The following is a 20,339-nucleotide window of genomic DNA, read 5'->3' as shown; positions in this document are numbered from 1 at the left end:
GTTTCAGAGCTGAAGGACCAGCGTTCTAAAAGTAATGGAAGTAACTGATGTCTTGTTTGAAAATGTACTTAAGTATTTGATTACTCAAACAGCAAACTAACGCGTTAGGTTACTCGTTACTGCAAAAAGTAATCAAAGTACTCTAACGCGTTACTTTGTAACGCGTTATACCCAACTCTGCTCATGAACAAGTCAGAAGTCGGATGAATGACCATCTGAAGAGCACCTTGGCTGGCTGGGCTCTCGACTCCAGTCCGATTTAATCCCCTCTTGTTTACTTACCATAGCAGGCAGTGTGAGCAGTATCCTAAGATAACAGTGTGTGCGAAAAGTCGGGGATTCAGTGGCACTTGGGCGTTTGACAGGCTTATCTGATACAAACTGGACACTAAAAAGGGGCGTTCAAAAAGATCAGTTTGTCCCTTTTCACCCAACGCTACGTAGTAAAGGTTTTGACAGCAAACATGTTTGACTGTGCAGTTTTTGGATGTAAACCAGACCCTGGAGCTTCCTTCTACTATATGCCAAAATCCCCACCATATAAGATATTATTGTATGTTTAACAAAACTAATGCAATGTCAGCCACTGCCAGTTAGCCTACATGCTAACAAAAAGCACAAACAAATGACAGATGCTAACTACACTTAGCATTCTCATTCGTTTGCTAATTGCTGATTTTGGTGCACAACAGACTCGCAATCTGAGTCTGAGTCTGTCTGAGGCTCAAACATGTGTGGCTGAATCTCTTTGAGTTTCCTCTAATGCTAACGGTAGTACACTGCTCTTTCAGCAGAGCCATAACAGATCCATCATTTCTCAGTGAGGGAGGAGTAGTAAATCTGCTTTTGGCCCCTTTTCAGATTTTTTTTTTTAAGCCTTAGCCTATTTGAAAAAAACATGTTAAACAAACAAGCAGTATTAGTATTAGTATTTAAAATGTGTCTAGAGGGAGACTTTAATTGAGTATAACTTACTACTGAAAAGTCTGTATTCCATGCAATGGCACACCATAGCCTCCACAAATCTCGTAATGTTCTCAGTTTGTATGTAAAGTAAATGGACACTGACATGACCGTTTTATCTGTATTACTGGTAGAACTATAACAAAACATACAAAAACATGATCACATTTACTGCATTACAATCAGTGTAAGGTTTACTGGTTCTAACATGGGTCGACAGTTTTATTGATTTCATTTGGAAATCCCTGTAAATAGTTTGTAAAATGTCTTTCTATTTTTTGTATGACACCTATTAAAATAATTCTTTTCTGGCAAAGTGCTATTCAAGTGGTTACTTCTGAACAGACAGATTCTTTTAAGCTAACATCCACATAATAGACACAACATGCTGATCACTGAACTGTTAAATACATCGGAGATAGTACACAAGGTATACAGTATCTTATGAGAGATGACGGGAATGAATGTCCATGGAGTGACAAGTAATTGCCGATGCCTTCAAAATATCCGGGTGCCATCTGAGTATTGCAAAATGTATGAGGAAGATCTGAAGCCGTGGGGCAGCAGAGAATTAAAAAGACAAGAAAGTCAGTCCAGTGGCATGATGGTATTATGAGTTCTTCTGTGAGATTTTGATGGTGACTGCCTTGACCTCGGTGTACTCCTGAAGAGCGTATTCCCCCCTGAAAAAAACAAACAAACAAACATACAAACAAAAACTCCACCACTGATTATGCAAGAAAAATAACATTAGCTACATTAAGCTGTAATGTTACCATTAAAATACTAGTCTCACGTAGCCAGGCCTTTCTCTACAGCACTGAGTGATTGATAGTATTGGTCCTAGAGAAAGGTGTGGAAGCATCATTCTGGTGTAGGGGGGGAAAAGACGCTCTTGGTTGTTTGTATTTCTCTAAACCAATCACAATCACCTTGGGGGGTGCTAAGCCCAGGATGCAGTGACAGTGCCCTTGCAAAATGGAAGAACAAAGATAGCGGAAAGAGACGTGAATGCTGGCTGAAATAGCAGATCAATGGCATGCTTATACCCACAGTCTATATCCAGTGAGTCAGACCACCACAGTACCAGCATAGCTGTGTGGTGGACATAAAATAAGTATAAAAGGCTTTTACCATGTCTAGCAAAGCTGTTTGTAATAAAGACAAAGGTGAAACGTTATTAGGTTTACAAAATCATTGTTGATATTCCCAACAAATATCAGGTGTCTATCAAGTTAGTACTTTGTAGGTTTTTTGTATACTGATAATAGCCAATTTAATTTTAAAATGTACTATTATTATTTATAAATGTTGAAAATAACCTTTATATTACATGTATATACTTGTTTTTTTCTTGTTGAAGAACCTCTGACTTCACTGTATAACCACCTCTGAAACCAAACCTACACCCTTGTGCACCAGCCATGTTAAACCTGAGATAATAAACGATGGTATTACTCACAGTTCCCTCCCATTCCCAGACATCTTGAATCCACCAAAGGGACACTGAGCACTCATGGCATTGTAGCAGTTCACCCTAAAAAAAAAGTAAAAAGTTTCACTGCATTACATGAAATTGCCAGTCATTTTGCACAAGCTGTTACTGTGCAGCAAAGTGGAAATATATTGTACAAGTCTAATATTTCTTTAAGAGAGGTTAGATACTTCAAATTTATTGTCTGAGCCACCGACTCTTGACTGCTGCAGATTAATTTTAGAGGATTTGATTCCTACCAGACCATGCCAGCCTGTAGAGCAGAAGAGACTGTCAGGGCTTTGTCGATGTCATTAGTAAACACTCCTGCTGCCAGGCCGTAGTGCGTGGCGTTGGCTCTTTCGATGACTTCATGGATGCTACGGAAACACATGATCTGCTGCACTGGACCAAAAATCTGAGAAGCACAGGAGGAAAATGCAGCAGCAAAGATCAAAAGTCTACATATCATTTGTTAAGCTTGCTTTATGTGAAGCTGTGTGCAATAGAGTGCAGTTGTGTCAATGCAAGTGTATTTTAGAGCACAGTACCTCTTCTTTGGCGATGCGCATGTCATCTGTGACATTTGAGAAGACAGTGGGTTGGATGAAAAGTCCCTGCTGACCCCATGCAGACCCCCCACACTCCAGCGTGGCTCCGTCCCTCTTCCCGCTCTCTATCAGCTCCATTATCTTATCAAACTGCTTCTGGTCAATCTGCAGAAAACAGCAGCTCAAATTATTGGATCAGTGGGAGTAGAGATATTTGAGCAGATACTGTAACCCAACAGTATCTTGTACCTGTGGTCCTTGGTCAACCCCCGGCAGCAATGGGTTTCCCAGGACTTTGGATTTGGCCTTTTCCACACTGCGATGGACAAACTCCTCGTAGATCGGTTCCTCCACAAACACCCTGGATCCAGCCAGACAGCATTGGCCCTGGTTAAAGAACAGACCGCTGTGGGCCTGCTCCACTGCGTACTCTACTGCAAGACACATGTGCACAGATATAAAGCTGTAGCTAGACTGTTGACAGGAAGTAAAAAGGGTGATACAGTGCAATCTCTGTCTGAGCTTCATATGCTGCCAGTGCCATTTATGACCATTAAAAAGTTAAGCCAGCATTAGGGTGTGGTTTGGATCCACCTGTCAGTGCCATGGTGGTCCATTCACAGTCCACACTGAAGGTACAGTAAAAGTGAATAACTTTTCATAATGCTATGGAAATATTTTACCAACAAGATCAGTCTAGTGCAGCAGCCCAGAGAGACAAATGTGAAAAAAAAATTCTGGTGATCTATTTTCTAAGTCTGATCTAAATTGTTTCCTCTATTGTGTTTGTGACTTAGGAACAAGTGGAGAAAAATAGGTTTTGACAGGATCGTCCTTGTAAGTTCCTGAAAAAAAAAAGAAGTCAATCTGTGAAACAGGTGGGGAAAAAAAAGTTGGACATTTTTCTTAGTATTATTGTAGTCATACTCCTTCCACCACAAGAGGCTGCACTATTACCGCGTGTTCTACACAGGACTACAAGCATTCACATTTTCTTCCCGGTGAGTTTGAATTTCTCCATGCACAAAACCAAGAAGAGAAAAAACACCTCTACACCGCTTTTGGTGATTTCTGTAACAGTCTGTAAATTAGTGAGTAATTCAGTGTTGTGACTGCAACATGCTAATAAAGTACCACTACTTCTACATGCAGTCTAATAAAAACAACAGACAATATATGTACTATTATATGTGTTTATCAATTGATCATATTACACAGGATTTTCAGTATAACATTCAGCAGAAATCAAACTCACCTGGAAGAAAACACGAGTGCTTTTAGTCCTGTTTAGAACATGCAACAGTAGTGTACTTTAGCCTCTTGGCTGAAATGAGTATTACAACAACAAACACTTTAGAAATGACAACAGCATTATTTTTTTACCTGCCAAAACTTCATGTTTTTACAGATGGAAAATTATTTTAGCAAAACCTTTTTGTTTTTTCCCCACCTTTGCTTAAGTCATAAATAAAGAAGACAAAACAATTGGATCAGACTTGGAATTTTTTTTCCCATTTGCCTCCCAGGGTAGTCTAGACCTGTGGTTCCCAACTGGTCTAGCCTCGGGGTCCAGATCTCTCCTTAGTCATATATTCAGCATCATACTTGCATTTGGCCATTTCATCGAGCTGGTTGGCTGTCTCTGTCAAGTAGCTGTCCACTAGTCACTGTATTTATAGCAAGAAATAGCACTTCAAAATAAAAGCTCTGTGCTGGAAATTCACTGTACTTTAAATAAAGCTTTTTTCTTTTTCTATAAACTTGACACATTCGCAAGTCACTCAGAATGGACTCACGACCTACTTTTGGACCGTGACTCACCAGTTGGGAACCACTGGTCTAGACTGCTGTCTTTGTTTAACACAATTTCTCATTTGTTAAGCTTTGCTTTATGTGAAGTTGAGCTTAATTCTGTGTATTTTATGTGTTTATTTTCATTTTCCTTTGCCTTTTTAAGTAATTTTAAAGCATCTTGCCCTCATCAACAGTGCACAGAATTATGATGACTTAAAATGTAACACACAGCGGAGGTAATAAAAGACAAACCCCATTTAAAAAATAACTATGAATAATCCAGTAACTGTTACTACTCACAGTCACAGTCAGCAAAGACAATGTTTGGGTTTTTTCCACCGAGTTCTAGCGTAACTCTTTTCAGGTTGCTTTCACCTGCAGCCTTCTGGATTAGTTTCCCAACCTGGAATCCAATGACAACAATGTGAGAAACACAGTAACATTACAGTGAAAGAGTGAATACAAACAGGAGCAAAGGGCACTAAAAGAGAAGAGACACCTGCTCATTTTGTAATTCATGTAAATAGATACTAACAGCAGTAGATCCAGTGAAGGCTACTTTGTCGATGTCCATGTGGTGGGAAATGGCGCAGCCTGCTGTCTGACCGTAACCTGGCACCACGTTCACCACTCCTGGAGGAAACCCAGCCTGAACACAGAGAGACGGATGGAGAGACTCATTTTAACTGAGACACAATCTTAGAGCAGTCTTTCTACTTTTATAGCTACACAGATATCAACAGTTTCTGCATGCGAGTTTATGGCTTTTGCCCACATGTTCTTTGTTCTTCTATCACTGTTGGGGGCAAACAGTAATAATCAGAGTACCTCTTTGATGAGCGCAGCCATGTGCAGGGCTGATAATGGGGTCTGTTCAGCAGGTTTGATGACTACAGTGTTCCCACAGCACAGAGCAGGAGCAATCTTCCATGCAAACATCATCACTGGGAAGTTCCACTGTATGTGAAAGTGCAGAAACACATTTGAGTTGCAACGGCATGTGAAAGTATTATGTTTTCTGTGAGTTTATTTGGTAATCAGTGAGGCCTAGAAATACATATATAATACGTACATTGTCTCCTTTGCAGCAGGTACATACTAAAGGACAACTGATTGATTTTTAAAGGCCAATATAATAACTATAGTTTGGAACAGGAACAAGCCAAAAGCCAATTAAGCAGCCGAATCCCCCCATCCACCTCCCGAGTGTGTGTGAAACACTACGAGGGCAGCAGAAGGGACCTGCTTTCTCTGGAGCTTTACCCACTGATCATTTAACACAACCCTCCCCTCATCAGCTCTGCTTTTGGATGTATGTCCCCTCGTGACTGGTGGAGACTGTGCAGCCATCGGCCACTATTGGAGGCTCACCGATAATGAGTTTGTAAAACATCCTATCGGCACAGATTAATTGGCCAAATGTTATAATGATAAGCTTACAGTAATTGCAACCTTGCTTGTTACAGTTTCTATAGTCACTGTATAAATGAATGATTATAGTAAAACACAAAAAAATCTTTTAAGTGGTGTGTGCAGTCTCTCGTTTTTCTACTCACAGGAATGATCTGACCACATACACCAATGGGCTCATGTCGAGTATAAGTAAAATACTCTCCATCTAAAAAAAAGAAAAAGAAAAAAAAAGCATAGTTAATTCATGGTGGTTTTACTCTTTACGTCTAAATCTAAACAAAATCTATCACTAAAGTTGTGAGGAATCTGAATGTTGGTGATCAATACGTAAACTCACCTATAGGGATGGTTTTGCCGTGAATTTTGTCTGCCCAGCCACCATAGTATCTCAGGGTTTTGATTGTGGCCATCAGGTCTACATAATATGCCATGAGAAACACTTTGCCAGAGTCCAGAGCCTCTAGTGTCTAGAAATAATAATAAAAAACACCTATAATCATTAAGAGTCATGACTTCACTGTAATAAACCAGTTGTGTGTTTACCAGTTTATGTGTGTGTGTGTGTGTGTGTGTGTGTGTTTCTCACAGCCAGCAGTAGTCTGTCTCTCTCCACTAAGTCAGCAAGTCTGTTAAGTAGTTGACCTCGGCCTGAGGCGTCCATTGATCGCCATGGTGACCCCATCTGAAAGGCAGCTCTGGCACTCCTGACTGCTTTGTCCACATCTTCCTACATAAGGTTCAAGTTGAAGAGGTGGTCATACTAACAACATAACATGGTGTCATGAACCCACCCCACCCCTTCATCTTCAAATCCCTGCTAGTGCAGAGATCAAAAAAGCACCTCTGATTTCTAAAATACATAATATACTCACAGGTTCAGCCTCCTCCACTTCACACAGCAGCCTCCCCGTGGCGGGATCATACACAGAAATCTTTCTCCCGCTGCAGGACTCATGCCACTCGTTATTGATGAACAGCTGAGATATTGGAGCAGATTTCGAAAAGAATAAAACACACAGACAGAGTTTCTTATACATTGTCTCAAAGCAGATCAAAGACAGTCCTAAACACATGGCGCTAGAGTATCAGCTCTTCTCAGCCTGACAGAATTAAAAACAGGCTCCCTGTTAGCGGGAGTCCTGCTTGCTCTCTGATATTTTTTATTCGATGCATCTGTATGCTGTAAAGCTTGTTGAGTATTAACTCATCTATTTCATCTCGTTAAAACCACATCCTCATTCTCCTCAAATTACAAGCCTACACACCATATTTTTAATTTTCATTTTTGACACAAACCATAAATACTAAATTGCTACTTGACTGGTGCTCAATGCCATATTAAAGGGCAACTGAAGCCATTACAGACAGGCTGATTCACCTAAATGCAGACCAGATGATTAAACACACAATCTGCCTCCCAGGACACATGATACATGTTAGGATGAGGATGAAAGGAAAATATCAAAAACTGCAATTTTTTTTTATTTTTTGTGACTCAAGATTTAAATTAGATTTGCAATCAAAACCTGACATCAAGTCAGCCAATCCTACATATGTCACCAGTGACTGAATTCCACATTCTCCCTAAAAAAAATCCCTAAATCCCTAAATCCTGAGAGTCTCACTGTTAAATTGTTGTAATTCTGTTTTGTAATGAGTTGTATGGTCCCCTGGGAGCGGAAGAAGCTGAACCAAACTGGATCGCTTAGCTGTGTATTGTACCTCACGTCTGTTTCCATCCTAATAGCTTTGACTCTTGACTGTTGGGTGCAGCCTACCTTAGTGTACTGAATGGTGAGGTCTGGGATTGGCATGGGCATGGCCAGCGTCTCAGGTCCGTCTACATGCTGTGGTTTGCAGCTCTGATGGTTGCACCCGTTATCAGACTGCTGCTGGTGGCCGTTGTCAGGCTGGGAGTTCATGTTGCCGTGCTTTCCCTCTGAAAAAGACACACAGACGCCAGTGTCCAACTGTTTGCGTTCATGCGTGTGTGTTTACTCATACACTGTCCTGCATGTGTGTGTGAACACTTGATTGTGAAAGTTAATATCTGGATCACTGAGTGAGAATAGCTCCTTTCGTTTTTCATCATAACCCTGTGCGGAAGTTGCCATTACAACCAGCAGGAGAGAAGCTGTGCCAAATGAGGCACTGGCACTGTCAGCAGGGTAACACCACAGGGTCAGGGGTCACGACTGGCACCGTAAAGTCGGGCTGGCTCTGAGCTGTGGACTTGACTGACCTCATTTGGACAGAGAGGATAGGAGAACAGTAGGATGGAGGCCAGGGCAAAGTACCACCAGAGGTGTGCTTCATCATATTTGTGAGACAACTCTGAACTTTGTAAGAAACAGTGAAGGACTGCATGATGAAGAAGAGGTGACTGAGAGTATTACACCTCACATGTAGAGTCCGTTATAGGGTGGAACAGACAACTACAGAAAACATTAACACATGACAATACTAACTAATTTGTTCGTTTTCTGTAACCTGGACAAACCAGCATTCAAATGATCATATTCACAGGTTAGGAGGTTTATAATGTCCCAGCTCCGTTTAAATAATCTAGCTTTACGCTTAGGATTTAGCTGTCAGTTTGCTTGCTTTTTATTCGGCTTGGCACTTCTAGTAAATTATTGCTACAACTGTTATTTCAATAATTCATGAATTTTGCCCTATAGCTTATGAGTTAGCCAGAATTAACTGCATACAAATAGAGAGAAAAAAAAAGACCAACAGCATAAAAACATTAAAATGCAAATTAAAAGAACTGAAAGGTTATTAAATTATGAAATTAAATAGTTAAATATCAGAATCCGATTTATTGCCAAGGTGGTTCTCACAGACAAGGAATTTGCTTTGGAAAATTGAGAGAAAATTAAATTAACAATAAAAGCAGGATTCAGAATATAAGAAAATTACAAAAAAAGAAAAAAAAATGTATATATACATATTTTTTCTTCTTTTTTTTTTGTAATTTTCGTATATTAGTATATATATAAATACTAGCCTAAAAAATATATAATATAGACCTATCTGAATAAAAATGTTGTTACATTGAGACATAATATGGTTCACTGTAAGTTTTTAGGTTCAGTCAAATACAGAACATAAATGTTTATCACCTGGATGTAAAGGTGGTCAAAGTTGTCTGATATCCTCCGGAAGTTTGTTCCAGCTCTGTGGTGCACACTAAACTAAATGCTGCTTCTCCATGTTTTGTTTGCAAATTTCTTTAGAGAAATAACTACTCTTTTATTTCCATTTCATAGCATAATATGGTTTATTGAAGGCTGTAACAGCTCCATAACTCAGAAGTCTTCTAAAGTTTGCTCACCTGTTGGAGATGCTGATGAGGTGCCTCCAGTCTGATGGACTCCTGCTCCGGTCACAGGCATGTTGCAGCTGTCTGCCTCCTCTCACCGTCAGTGGACCGGAGACCCGCCGAGCAGCTTTATATACCTGCTGCACTCAGCGCGAGGAAGCAAAGAAACAGCAGCACCACGTACCGTCGCACCGGGAGTCCTCCTCGGTCGCTGCTCTGAGGGTCCCGCCGCACGCGCTAATAACCGTTCAGGCGGAACCAATCCAAGTTTTACCCCCACGTGGCCCGCGAGGCAAGCGCGCGCAGTTTCTTTGATCATGAAGAGCATGACATTATAGTTTATGGTAAGTATTGTTCATTGTGTGCATTGTTCATTATATTGTCTCTTTATTAATGAATTAATATCAGTCACAATGTACATTTGAGCTCATTCTTTTTGGTGATAATAGGCTATACTGTTCACACATAGGAAAAAAAATAAACTATTAGTGTCAGTCTTAAATCATGCATACCATTGCTTTTGCCCTTCTTTACTGTTCCCATTAAATCTCCCACTGAACTGGTGTATTGGTTTTAAGGTATTCCAACTTTATGAAGCACAGTAGGCTCTTTTGCATGTTTTGATTGATATATTAAGGTTTTTGATACTGATTCATATGATAATTTAATCTGTATCTTCTTCTTTAATTGATTAATATTTATTTTGTTTCTCAATGTTTTCTTCACAGAAATAGATAACAGATGTAAATTGCTCCAATGACCAAGTCTGACCAAAACAAAAACAATCCATACTAAGCTGAAGCATACGAAAAGAATCTCTGATCAAGGCCAGACATTTAGACTTCTCACTCTCACTTGTTGCATTGCTCCCATTGCTGCTTCATTGCATCGCCCCAACTCAACTGTTCCGTGTCCGCATGCAGCACACGCAGAGGATAGGCCCATCTACAAGGCAGAAAACATAATTGGGAAGATGTTTGCTTTGATAAGGGGCCTCCTGCTGCTTCACTGTCTCCCAGGAACAATGTGGTCACATAACTTTGTCTGGTTCGCCTATTTTAATCTTGGCTGTCTGGAAATACACACATCCCTTTGAGAATTATCCCCAGGGACAATACAGTCTCTGTAATTAACTCTTGTTAAACAATGAAAAGATCAGCAGAACTGTAGTTGGGGAGTGTTGCAAAACACAGTGGAAACCAGCTTCCCATACTAATGTGCATTGCTCCATTTTGTCATTCAGCTGACTTGGAGCTTCTGCTATGAAGGTAATGGGGTCTGGGTCAGTTGCATGTTGTGAATATTGGAGCATTAAGAAATTATCCAACTGAATTCTGCCTGTCTATGCATGTCTGTGTCAACAGTTTGTGCAAAAGTGAGGACTTACAACTGGTCTTGAGTTTTGATCAAAACATGCAGCATCATTATGTCTGAGGATGTAGGGGTCTGTCTAGTTTTACCACATTTTGAGCATGTGCACATGCTCATTTCAAGTTTCTGTCATGATGCCTGTATGCATGTTAGGGCTGTAACACTAGTCTTTGTTTCATGCTTGAATATAAGCAACACATTCTCCTTCTAGACACTTCACCATGTAGTCTGGCTCCACAGAGTCAGTGTGTGTGTCTCGGCTCTGTCTGCCAGAGCTAATGACAAGACTGGACCGCCTCTGCCTGGAGGGGACGTGGACCACTGGGTCAAAGGAGCTGTCGCTCGGCCTGACAGCACCGGGTGTCCCACAGTTGAGCTTGAGCTAAATTGACGGTTCGATGGAGAGTGAGAAAGAAAGGAGAATGAAAGGAATGAAAGATGGAGGGAGAGAGACAGAGAGTAAACTGGGGAGGAGGACATAATACAGGCATAAAAAGAGGGATGGCGGCAGGAGAGAGGAGGTGGAAAAAGGAAAGGGAAAGAGAGAACTTAGAAAAGAAAGAAACTTTGATAGCTTTCATAATCAGATTAAAGGCCACAAGATATATATAGCAAAATAAAAGAAATTAAAGCTGCTGAAGTGAAAGGAAAAATAAATCTGTTAAACTGACAATCAGTTTTTTCACATACTATATATTACCAGCAGTAGCTTGCAATGTTTATATTAATCTTTTATTGTGTGGGTGTGACAAAGAGGTGTAGATTCAGCTTTTATTTAAACCAGTATATGATTTTGCACTTGATTGGAATACATTGTGAGGTGTTCCTATTGTTTTGTCCACACTTCTTGAAGTGTTGTGGTTATGAGTTGGCTGATGCCTAAAGCCTTAGAGCACTGACCTCAGTCCAAACTGTAGAAGACATGGAGTCAGTCTAAGCAGATGGAGAGTGCCCCCCTGTGACACATTACAGAAATTACATTGTTCATCAAACAATTTTGGGGTCTGTGAGGAAGGAAGTACTCTGATCCTTTAATTGAACAGAAATGCTAATATCACAATATTTTATTCGGTAGAGATAAAAGTTCTGAATTCAAGTTGAAATGTTTTGAAAGTATATTAATTTGTGGATAGTACAGTTTCAGGGTTTTTACAAACAATGTTTTGTTGGCCTTCTTTCCATTCATGTATATTTTAAAAACACATTTCATAAAGTATAAGCCCCTGAAGATCCTTTTCAAATGCCTATGCACCACAACAACCAGCCTGCAACTTTGTGAGGGAAAGAGGGAACAGGAGAGGAGGGGCCCTTGTTGTGAATGGTTCCGGTCTGCGGTCAAATGGGTCGATGCGGTCACTGGCTGGCCGGGCAGGACTCATCCTTCACCCTGAGCCAAGTTTCTCGCCATGTGTGCCTCTCTATTGTGAGCGGGCAGCAGCTCCCTCTGCAGGGGGCCCGGCCGCTGCTGAAAGGGACGTCCCGTACAGTGTGCTACTCTCATCAACAAGTTCCCGAGGATCAGACCTCAAACTTCTGCCAGCTGAGTATTTTGGTCTCTGCTCTGCTCTCTGTTGTCCGGCTCTCTACTTTTTTACACTCAAAGTTACAGAGGATACACTGAAGTGAGTTTTCTATCGAAATTGTTTGCCATATTGTTTTCTTTCTTTCTGTTTCTATTTTAGTTTTTTAAATATTTTGAGCACCAGTCACAATGTCTTCATTTAGAGTAATCCAGTGGGACCAAGTTCTGACTTTCACCTTGTCTTTTAACAGTCTCTCCCCCCTCTCTCTCACAGTATTTAGAGTTTACCTGGCAGGATGAGACTGTCGTTTGGGACGCTGCCCATCAAGGAGAACCCTGATACTTCTCTGTCCAGTGTCACTGTTGCTCTGTGTCTTCTGACCCTCCTCCTGATGGCCCTCAGGGGCCGAAAGAGCCACCACCACCACTCCCAATTGGACCACACAAAATATCCCCCTCCTCCTGGCCCCACGCCGTGGCCCCTTGTCGGCAATCTGCTCCAGATGGGGGACCAGATTCATCTTTCTCTAACCCGCTTGAGGCTCCAGTATGGCGATGTTTTCAAGGTATAGACAGTAAAATGTGTTGGAAAGTTTCAGCTGGACAGAGGAGAAAGTATTTATTGATTCAATCATGTGTTCATTCTTTGACTCTAGATGCGTCTTGGCTCTTTGACTGTTGTCGTCCTGAGTGGATACACCACCATCAGACAGGCACTGGTTCGGCAAGGAGAAGCTTTTGCTGGGCGTCCTGACCTATTCACCTTCTCTGCTGTAGCCAACGGGACCAGTATGACCTTCAGTGAGAAGTATGGACCAGCTTGGATGCTCCATAAGAAGCTGTGCAAGAACGCCCTCAGGTCTTTCTCCCAGGCTGAGCCCAGAGGTTCTGGTGCCACCTGCCTGCTAGAGGAGCACGTCTGTGCTGAAGCAGCAGAGATGGTGGAGGTGATTCGGGAACAGGCTGCTGCTAAAGGGGAAATGGGCCATGATACGACAGGTATAGATCCAGTGATGCCCCTGGTAACCTCAGTGGCAAATGTTGTCTGTGCCCTCTGTTTTGGGAAAAGGTACGACTACAACGACAAGGAATTCCTCACTATTGTTCACATCAACAACGAGGTCCTGAGGATCTTTGCAGCTGGGAACCTGGCTGATTTTTTCCCTGTGTTCCGCTACTTTCCAAGTCCATCTCTAAGGAAGATGGTCCAGCACATCCATAGGATGAATGGATTCATGGAGCGTAGCATTGAGGAACATATCAACACCTTTGATAAGGTATGGAGGCCAGCAAGATGCACGTGTAGACCAGAATTTAGTGGAGAGAAAGGGAGGGAGATCGCAAAAGGAAATGCTAAAATCACACTGACACATTACAGTATAATCAACCATTGCTGTCTTGCAGCATGAGGTTGTGTTTTTATTTTACACTTGCACTGTTGATTGGCAGCTACTACAAATAGTTAAGTCGAAGAATAATTCACAGTTTAAGGGTTTTTAAAGACATGCAGTGCAAAACAGACAATAGTTTCCCATACCTACCAAAACCAAGCCACCATAAGGATTTGTTAAATATCATAATACTGTATTATCATGATAAACTGATCACTGGTTTCATGAATATTATCTTTATATTACCTCAGCCAGTCTAGTGCACAGTGACCACAACTTACAAACAGAATATTTTCAGGACAGCCTAACGTGGTGGAGGGTGTGTCTGTTGTTTTTCTTATATCTGTCCCACTAATTTGCTGTTCACTATTTAATCTGACATTGCACTCATACAGTAGTAGCTGTGAGTGCAACTGTAGCCAAAAAAATAACAAACAAGTTCCCTGGGAGGGACCTTTGTTCTTGTGCAGAGTGGCTAAAATGTTCGCACGAACTCTAATTAGGAATTAGCATCCCACTGGAAGGCACGCGTCGTACCATAACTGATTACTGTCTCTTCCCTAATAAACTTTGAACCTCTATATTTGCATAATCATTAACTGCCCAATAGTTAATTCAGATACCTTGATGTTTCAGTGACAGTGATTTAAGAAAGACAGCAACACAATCAATGTTAAATTTCCTGCCATGTTGTAAACGTGTGTGTGTGATTGCAGAACTGTATACGGGACATAACAGACGCTCTGATTGCACTTTGTGAGGACAGAGAAGAAAATAAGGATCCATCTGAGCTCTCCAACTCTCAGATCATCCACACTGTCATAGATATCTTTGGAGCAGGTGAGCCACACTGGAAGTTTCACTTATATTATCAAATAGTGACATCCAGTTGATCATATTCATAAAGATGATTACTGTTGTTTCACTGTGACTGTGTTGTTTGTGGTTTTCTAAAGGATTTGACACCATCATTGCTGGTTTACAGTGGAGCCTGTTGTACCTGATCAAGTATCCTGACATCCAGGACAGAATACACCAAGAGATAGGTACCATCTTATGTTAACGTATGACCAATCTCTCCTTTTCATTGTATACCAATGTGATTCTTTACTAACTGGCATATTTCAGAGCATTACTGCATTCATCTAAATCTAATGAGAAAGAATTTGTGCTATGCTGGGTAGCGAGGGCCCGTCCAGTGTCCGTCTTATGAATGACTCATTCTCATTGTCCAGGAATAGAAGGTCACTCATTAATGATTAACACATCACTAATGAGCCAACAGTTGTGGCTGGTAGTTCATTATTGATGTGCCAAAACTACTAAATTTAGAGGAGGTGTTGCTTCACATACAGAGGCTCTTAATATTTGAGATAGGAACTAGATACAGAGATCAATAAAAACTGTTGCTATTATCTGTTTAAATATCTTCCAAAAGTCTATAGAAGTAATGTCTTTACCCACACAATGTTCATCTGTATATCAGTTACTCACCATATGTTATGTTGAAAAGAACTTTGTTTTTCTGGCATGCCTCCACAGTGAACGAAGAATCCAAAAATGGAAAAAAAAATCTTGATGAATTTAAGTTAAAGGGGCTGCGTTTTAACAATAATCTCTAATCAAAACATCTCTGAACAAACGCATACACTACTTATGCAGTGTAATATAAGTCTCAATAACCCAGTCATATGCTAAGTATTTACTTTATACTGCACAAGCTGTGTGACAGTTTGCAAATTGATGTTTTGATATAGTTTTGCTGCTGTTAAATGCAACCCCCTTTTACTCTAATTCATCAAGACTTTTCTCCGTTCATTTACCATGGAGGCATGTGAGAAAAGCACAGATTTCTTTCCTCTTCAAATCCAACATGACACAGAGTGAAAACTGATATACAAATGATCATTTTGTGGATGAAGTATTCTTTTAGGGATACAATTAGGTGGAAATGCATCTCTTTATAACAGATTCATCATCATTATCATCACTTGAGTAGCCCGGCATATGATGACATCTGCTGGGTATCAAAACTTCAGGCAGATTCAGTATAATAAAAACCCAACAGTGGCCAACCAGAGTGCCCTTGCTGAACAGACACAGCCCGACAGCCACCAGAGAAACTCACAAAAGATCAGACCAATTTGCTGACGCCAGAGCTACTTTTGAAGTGGGTTGACAGAACTGGTCTGTCTGTTCTGAGGCACGTTGCATTTTCACAGGGAGAGAGATAGAGAGAGAGAGAGAGAGAGAGAGAGAGAGAGAGAGAGAGAGAGAGAGAGAGAGAGGGAGGGAGACAGTAAGAGGAGACAGCATGAATCAGAGAGGGAGGCACAAACAGCCACAGAAAGAAAGAAAGAAAAAAGAAAGAAAGGTTAGAGAGTTGTTCCAGACTGACACAAAGGAGGTAACACGCAAGGGACACTATGTGATCGCACATAGTTTGAAATACTTCACTTACTCATCACCTCAATTAATTGTAAATTAACACAATAAATTGACTGTGAAGCTTTTATTCTCCTGTTTACAGTAAAGCTCACCATTTTGCTGGAATCCTTATTAGTGAATGAGTGATTGATTTTTAATTAATCTGAAAGATGAGCATAATTTGTTCAGTAATTGTAATAATTTGTGAAGTCGCATGTTAATAACTCAAAACATTCAATCCATCTCAGGCCTTTTAAACCCCGGTGAACTGAAAAGTGCAGCTCAATTTAACAGACAGTGAACTTTTGACTTGTTTTGAAATCTAGAATGAAAACTAATGACAGTGCAATTATATCAGAAATCTACCATAGAGCTAAAGAGTGATTTGATGTCATTGTAGATCCCAACTTCAAAGACTCTACTGGCCAATCACTGACTTAACCTGCATCCTAGTTCAGAGGCTATATCCTAGTAGACCCCATTATCTTACTCTGCCCATAAAGGCTGTAAATGTATCAGCGTTTGTTTTTTTAAGCTGGGACATGTTAATCAGATCCTGATAGCTTCCCAAAAGTAATCAGCTATCATGGAATACTGAGTCCTAGTTTACCCCTTATGTCAGCCAATTCGTCTTCTGTTGAAAAGGAAGCTGCAACCTCCAGGGCTGAAAAAAGGAAATTAATGAAAAACTGCAGTTCCTCTAATGGCCACTTGAGGCTGGCTCCAGAAACAAGTCAGTCCCCATAGACAACCATGTTAAAATATTGAGCTTTACAGCAGAAATAGACATGTTTACAGCCTGGAACAACAGACAGTTTTGGTCTCTATAGCTAATTTCAACATTCATGACAACTGCACAGGGGTGAATTGTATATAATTTACCCATTTACATTTGTTTAAGGCTTAAAGTTATGCATAATTGAGGGCGTGCCGCTTTGAGTGACAGGCTGTCTGCCGATAGTGTTCACAGTTTCTCAGTCAGATCCACCCCTTGCTCATCCACAGCTCCACCCTCTCATCCAAATATGGATGTTTCTGGCTCATCAAACATGAGTCCACAAATCAATGGGTCACGTCATTTTGTTTTATACAGTCTATACTGAAAAGCTATGGTGAAAACCTTAGAAATGTTTGACCTTCCAAATTGCACATAAATGCACATTCTGTTTTGGTCTTTGTGAGGACAGACCATCACATTTGGGAAAGTAGTTGAAGAGCCTTCAGGTCCTTAGAGGGACATACCTGTCCTGGGCTGCATTCTCCAGACCAAAAACTGGGATGCAGATTAAGTTTCAGGAGCGTAAAAGGGCACGTAAAGTTAAGAGTTGCACAGAGCACAGAAAAGTGACTTCAAAACTGCCAAGTTCTCCATAAATTTCTAATGGGTTTCTGTGTTTTTTCTTTTCTTTTGAAGTCAACCACATTGGCACAGCCAGACTGCCCAGGTTTTCAGATAAGCCCAAGATGCCTTTCACAGAAGCGTTCATATATGAGGTGTTTCGCCATGCTTCATACGTCCCTTTCACAATTCCTCACTGGTAAGTCTGTAGTTTTCTTTGCAGTACATTCATGTGTACAGCTGTATGTATTGTTGTTAAAACTCTGGTTTTGTCCCCTTCAGTACTACGAGAAACATCACCCTGAATGGATATTACATTCCTAAAGACACATGTGTCTTCATTAACCAGTATCAAGTCAATCATGATATGTGAGTAGCCGCAAGAATTCATTACTACATTATGACTTTGAGTTTGACTTTTAAAAGACTATTGTATCAGTAAGAGTGAAGTGTTTCAGCGTCTTCTTTCAGACAATAATGTGTTTTCTGTTTGATTGCTTCATTGATCTTCATGTTGTTTTGCTCTGTCCCAGTGATCTTTGGGGTGACCCGGACACATTTCGTCCTGATCGCTTTCTGAGTCCCTCAGGACTCCTCAACAAGGAGCTGACGGAGAAGGTCCTCATCTTTGGCATGGGCAAGAGACGCTGTCTCGGTGATGGATTTGCACGTTTGGAGATGTTTATCTTTCTCACCACGCTGCTCCACGGGCTGCAGATTGCAAATGTTCCAGGGCAGGCGTTGGATCTCAGCACCGATTTTGGTCTGACTATGAAACCGCGACCGTACAGGATTACCATCACCTCAAGGTTTTAGATCCAATGATGTGGATGTCTTGGAGTATTACATCACAAATTCTAATTATCATTATTATTATTATTATTGTTATTAGCCACCATATTTGGCTAACTATAAAGGGACAGCTCACCCCAAAATCAACAATACATATTTTTTGTTTTACCTGTAGTGTTATTTATCAGCCTAGATTGTTTTTGATGGGAGTTGTTGATTGTTGGCGATATCAGCCATTGAGATGTCTGCCTTCTCCAATACAATGGAACAGTACAAGATATAAACATGTGGTGTCCTCCTCGGTTAAACTCTAACATTAGCTAACTCAGTGGTGCTAGGTGAGCTAGCAGTAGATGCACACTTCCTTCTGCAAGGTGATACAGTTGGTGGATGTAGTTTGGTAGAAGGAAAATAGTTCCTACATGAAGCTGCTCACAACAAGGTCTGTGGATTATCTTGAGTAACCGCGTCATGATTTCTGGTAAAAGACATTTCTGTTAAGATTTTCAAATGTATTTTGTCGCAAGCCACATGCCATCTAGTTTCATTATACTGGAGAGAAAGCAGGCATGGCTGTTATCTCCAGTATTAGGCCATTCACACCAAAACAATCTAGATTGATAAATAGCACTGCAGGTTAGAGGAAAAATATGTATTTTTGATTCTGGGGTGTGCTGCCCCTTTAATAACGCCACAGAGACACAGTACTTCTTATACTATTGTTCACCGACTGGAGTTTCTGTTTTGGCAAATGTGCAAAAGGGAAATGTATGTACATATGTGTTTCTAAATATTGAAAATTAGCTAGACATAGCATTAAATATGAACTAACATCATGTTAGTATTGAACACAATATTTTTTGACAATGGAGGGTCATTCAAAGTGCTTTTGCGCCTGTACTTAAAAAGGGTAGAGTCCCTCCGCCTTCCTGTCCCACCATATTAAAAATGAAACTAGCCTGAAAACAGCCCCTCATTAAAACCCTTTATCTTAAGTTATTAGTCACAGTTAACACTGAGGGAGGGAGAGAGAGGGTGTTTCAGATTGACGATCAGCGCTTCAGGCCTCAAACTGTGTTCACACAGGGTTCATCCTCACTCTCGTCGGCCCTCTTCTCCTCCTCCTTGCTTCAACTTCTCTCCTCCAACTCTCCTATCTCCTTCTCATCAGTTCGATTCCTTTCATCTCCTCATCCCCCTCATGTCCTCGTCTACTTCCAGTCCTTATCCCTAGGTCCTCCTCCTCCTCTTTTATCGTAGCTTCAAGGCAAACAATGTTGAGCTAACTCATCTGCTCCCATCTCCAAAGTCTCCCCCAGTGGCTCTCTGAGGAATGGCGCAAAACTATATATTAAGATATACAAGTCTTTTTGAACATCCTCCCCCTCGCCCATCAGTACTGTGACCTCCCACACACTCAGATTAGACACAGTCCCAGACATCTTTGAGGGCGGTAAAGAGGACAGCAGAGTGTGAAATCAGGCATTTCTAATTTTATAAGCTGAATGTAAAGAAGCATGGCAGTATGCGTGTGGACAAAAGAGAAGTCGGGCAGAATCACTTATGGGAACTTCATCCTTAAATGGAAAGTTTGAAAGTTGTATTGCCTCATGTCGCCTGTGTCTCAGCCGAAAAGTTGCAGTTGAACACACCACAAAGACTAGAGCCAACTGCCAGCTAGCACATATGTTCTGCACCTGCATGAGGAAGTCACTCTCCATACCAGCAGATGGTGGCAGTCTGTAATCGTCACTTAAAAGTAGAAACTGGAAGATCAACAGGACTGATTCAAGATGCACGGTAGCCAGTTAGCACATTAACAACAGAACTACAATGTTTAAAGAACAAAGCATATTAATCGTGCACCAGTGAATAATAGCACAAACAAGGGCGAACCATTTCTGCTTACGTGCTCAATGGCTAAAACAAAATAATCTTATCTAATATAACATGTTTGTTTCGATCTCACGCCCTCTA

The 20,339-nt window shown here is 40.9% G+C and overlaps 2 protein-coding genes across 2 annotated transcripts; one reads left to right on the top strand and one right to left on the bottom strand.

The window, feature by feature from the left end:
- Nucleotides 1–1,070: 1,070 nt before the first annotated feature.
- Nucleotides 1,071–9,728, bottom strand: LOC126394872 (aldehyde dehydrogenase 1A1-like). Its single transcript, XM_050052009.1, has 14 exons — nucleotides 9,533–9,728; nucleotides 7,974–8,134; nucleotides 7,068–7,172; nucleotides 6,782–6,922; nucleotides 6,533–6,662; nucleotides 6,339–6,400; nucleotides 5,611–5,739; nucleotides 5,318–5,431; nucleotides 5,083–5,185; nucleotides 3,238–3,422; nucleotides 2,989–3,153; nucleotides 2,698–2,855; nucleotides 2,426–2,500; nucleotides 1,071–1,646 (listed from the first exon to the last, which is right to left on the bottom strand). Exons 1-14 carry the CDS (start codon nucleotides 9,591–9,593, stop codon nucleotides 1,574–1,576), a joined length of 1,662 nt encoding a protein of 553 aa, XP_049907966.1. The 5' UTR covers nucleotides 9,594–9,728; the 3' UTR covers nucleotides 1,071–1,573.
- Nucleotides 9,729–12,709: 2,981 nt separating this feature from the next.
- Nucleotides 12,710–18,386, top strand: LOC126394283 (cytochrome P450 1A1). The gene is made up of 7 exons (XM_050051007.1): nucleotides 12,710–12,979; nucleotides 13,070–13,690; nucleotides 14,521–14,644; nucleotides 14,761–14,850; nucleotides 17,646–17,769; nucleotides 17,853–17,939; nucleotides 18,104–18,386. Exons 1-7 carry the CDS (start codon nucleotides 12,710–12,712, stop codon nucleotides 18,384–18,386), a joined length of 1,599 nt encoding a protein of 532 aa, XP_049906964.1.
- Nucleotides 18,387–20,339: the final 1,953 nt, after the last annotated feature.

The sequence above is a fragment of the Epinephelus moara genome, chromosome 8, assembly GCF_006386435.1.
Source record: "Epinephelus moara isolate mb chromosome 8, YSFRI_EMoa_1.0, whole genome shotgun sequence".
In the NCBI taxonomy this organism is placed as follows: Eukaryota; Metazoa; Chordata; class Actinopteri; order Perciformes; family Serranidae; genus Epinephelus; species Epinephelus moara.
This window is presented reverse-complemented; position numbering and strand designations above follow the sequence as displayed.

Bases quoted from the DNA above. Each gene is read 5' to 3' on its own strand.
- LOC126394872 (XM_050052009.1), bottom strand. From the start codon at position 9,593: ATGCCTGTGACCGGAGCAGGAGTCCATCAGACTGGAGGCACCTCATCA. The intron at 5,186-5,317 runs GTTAGTATCTAT...ATTGGATTCCAG, and splicing joins CCTTCACTGGATCTACTGCT to GTTGGGAAACTAATCCAGAA. The intron at 3,154-3,237 runs GTACAAGATACT...TGTTTTCTGCAG, and splicing joins GGGTTGACCAAGGACCACAG to ATTGACCAGAAGCAGTTTGA.
- LOC126394283 (XM_050051007.1), top strand. From the start codon at position 12,710: ATGAGACTGTCGTTTGGGACGCTGCCCATCAAGGAGAACCCTGATACT. The intron at 14,645-14,760 runs GTGAGCCACACT...GGTTTTCTAAAG, and splicing joins CATAGATATCTTTGGAGCAG to GATTTGACACCATCATTGCT. The intron at 17,940-18,103 runs GTGAGTAGCCGC...GCTCTGTCCCAG, and splicing joins TATCAAGTCAATCATGATAT to TGATCTTTGGGGTGACCCGG.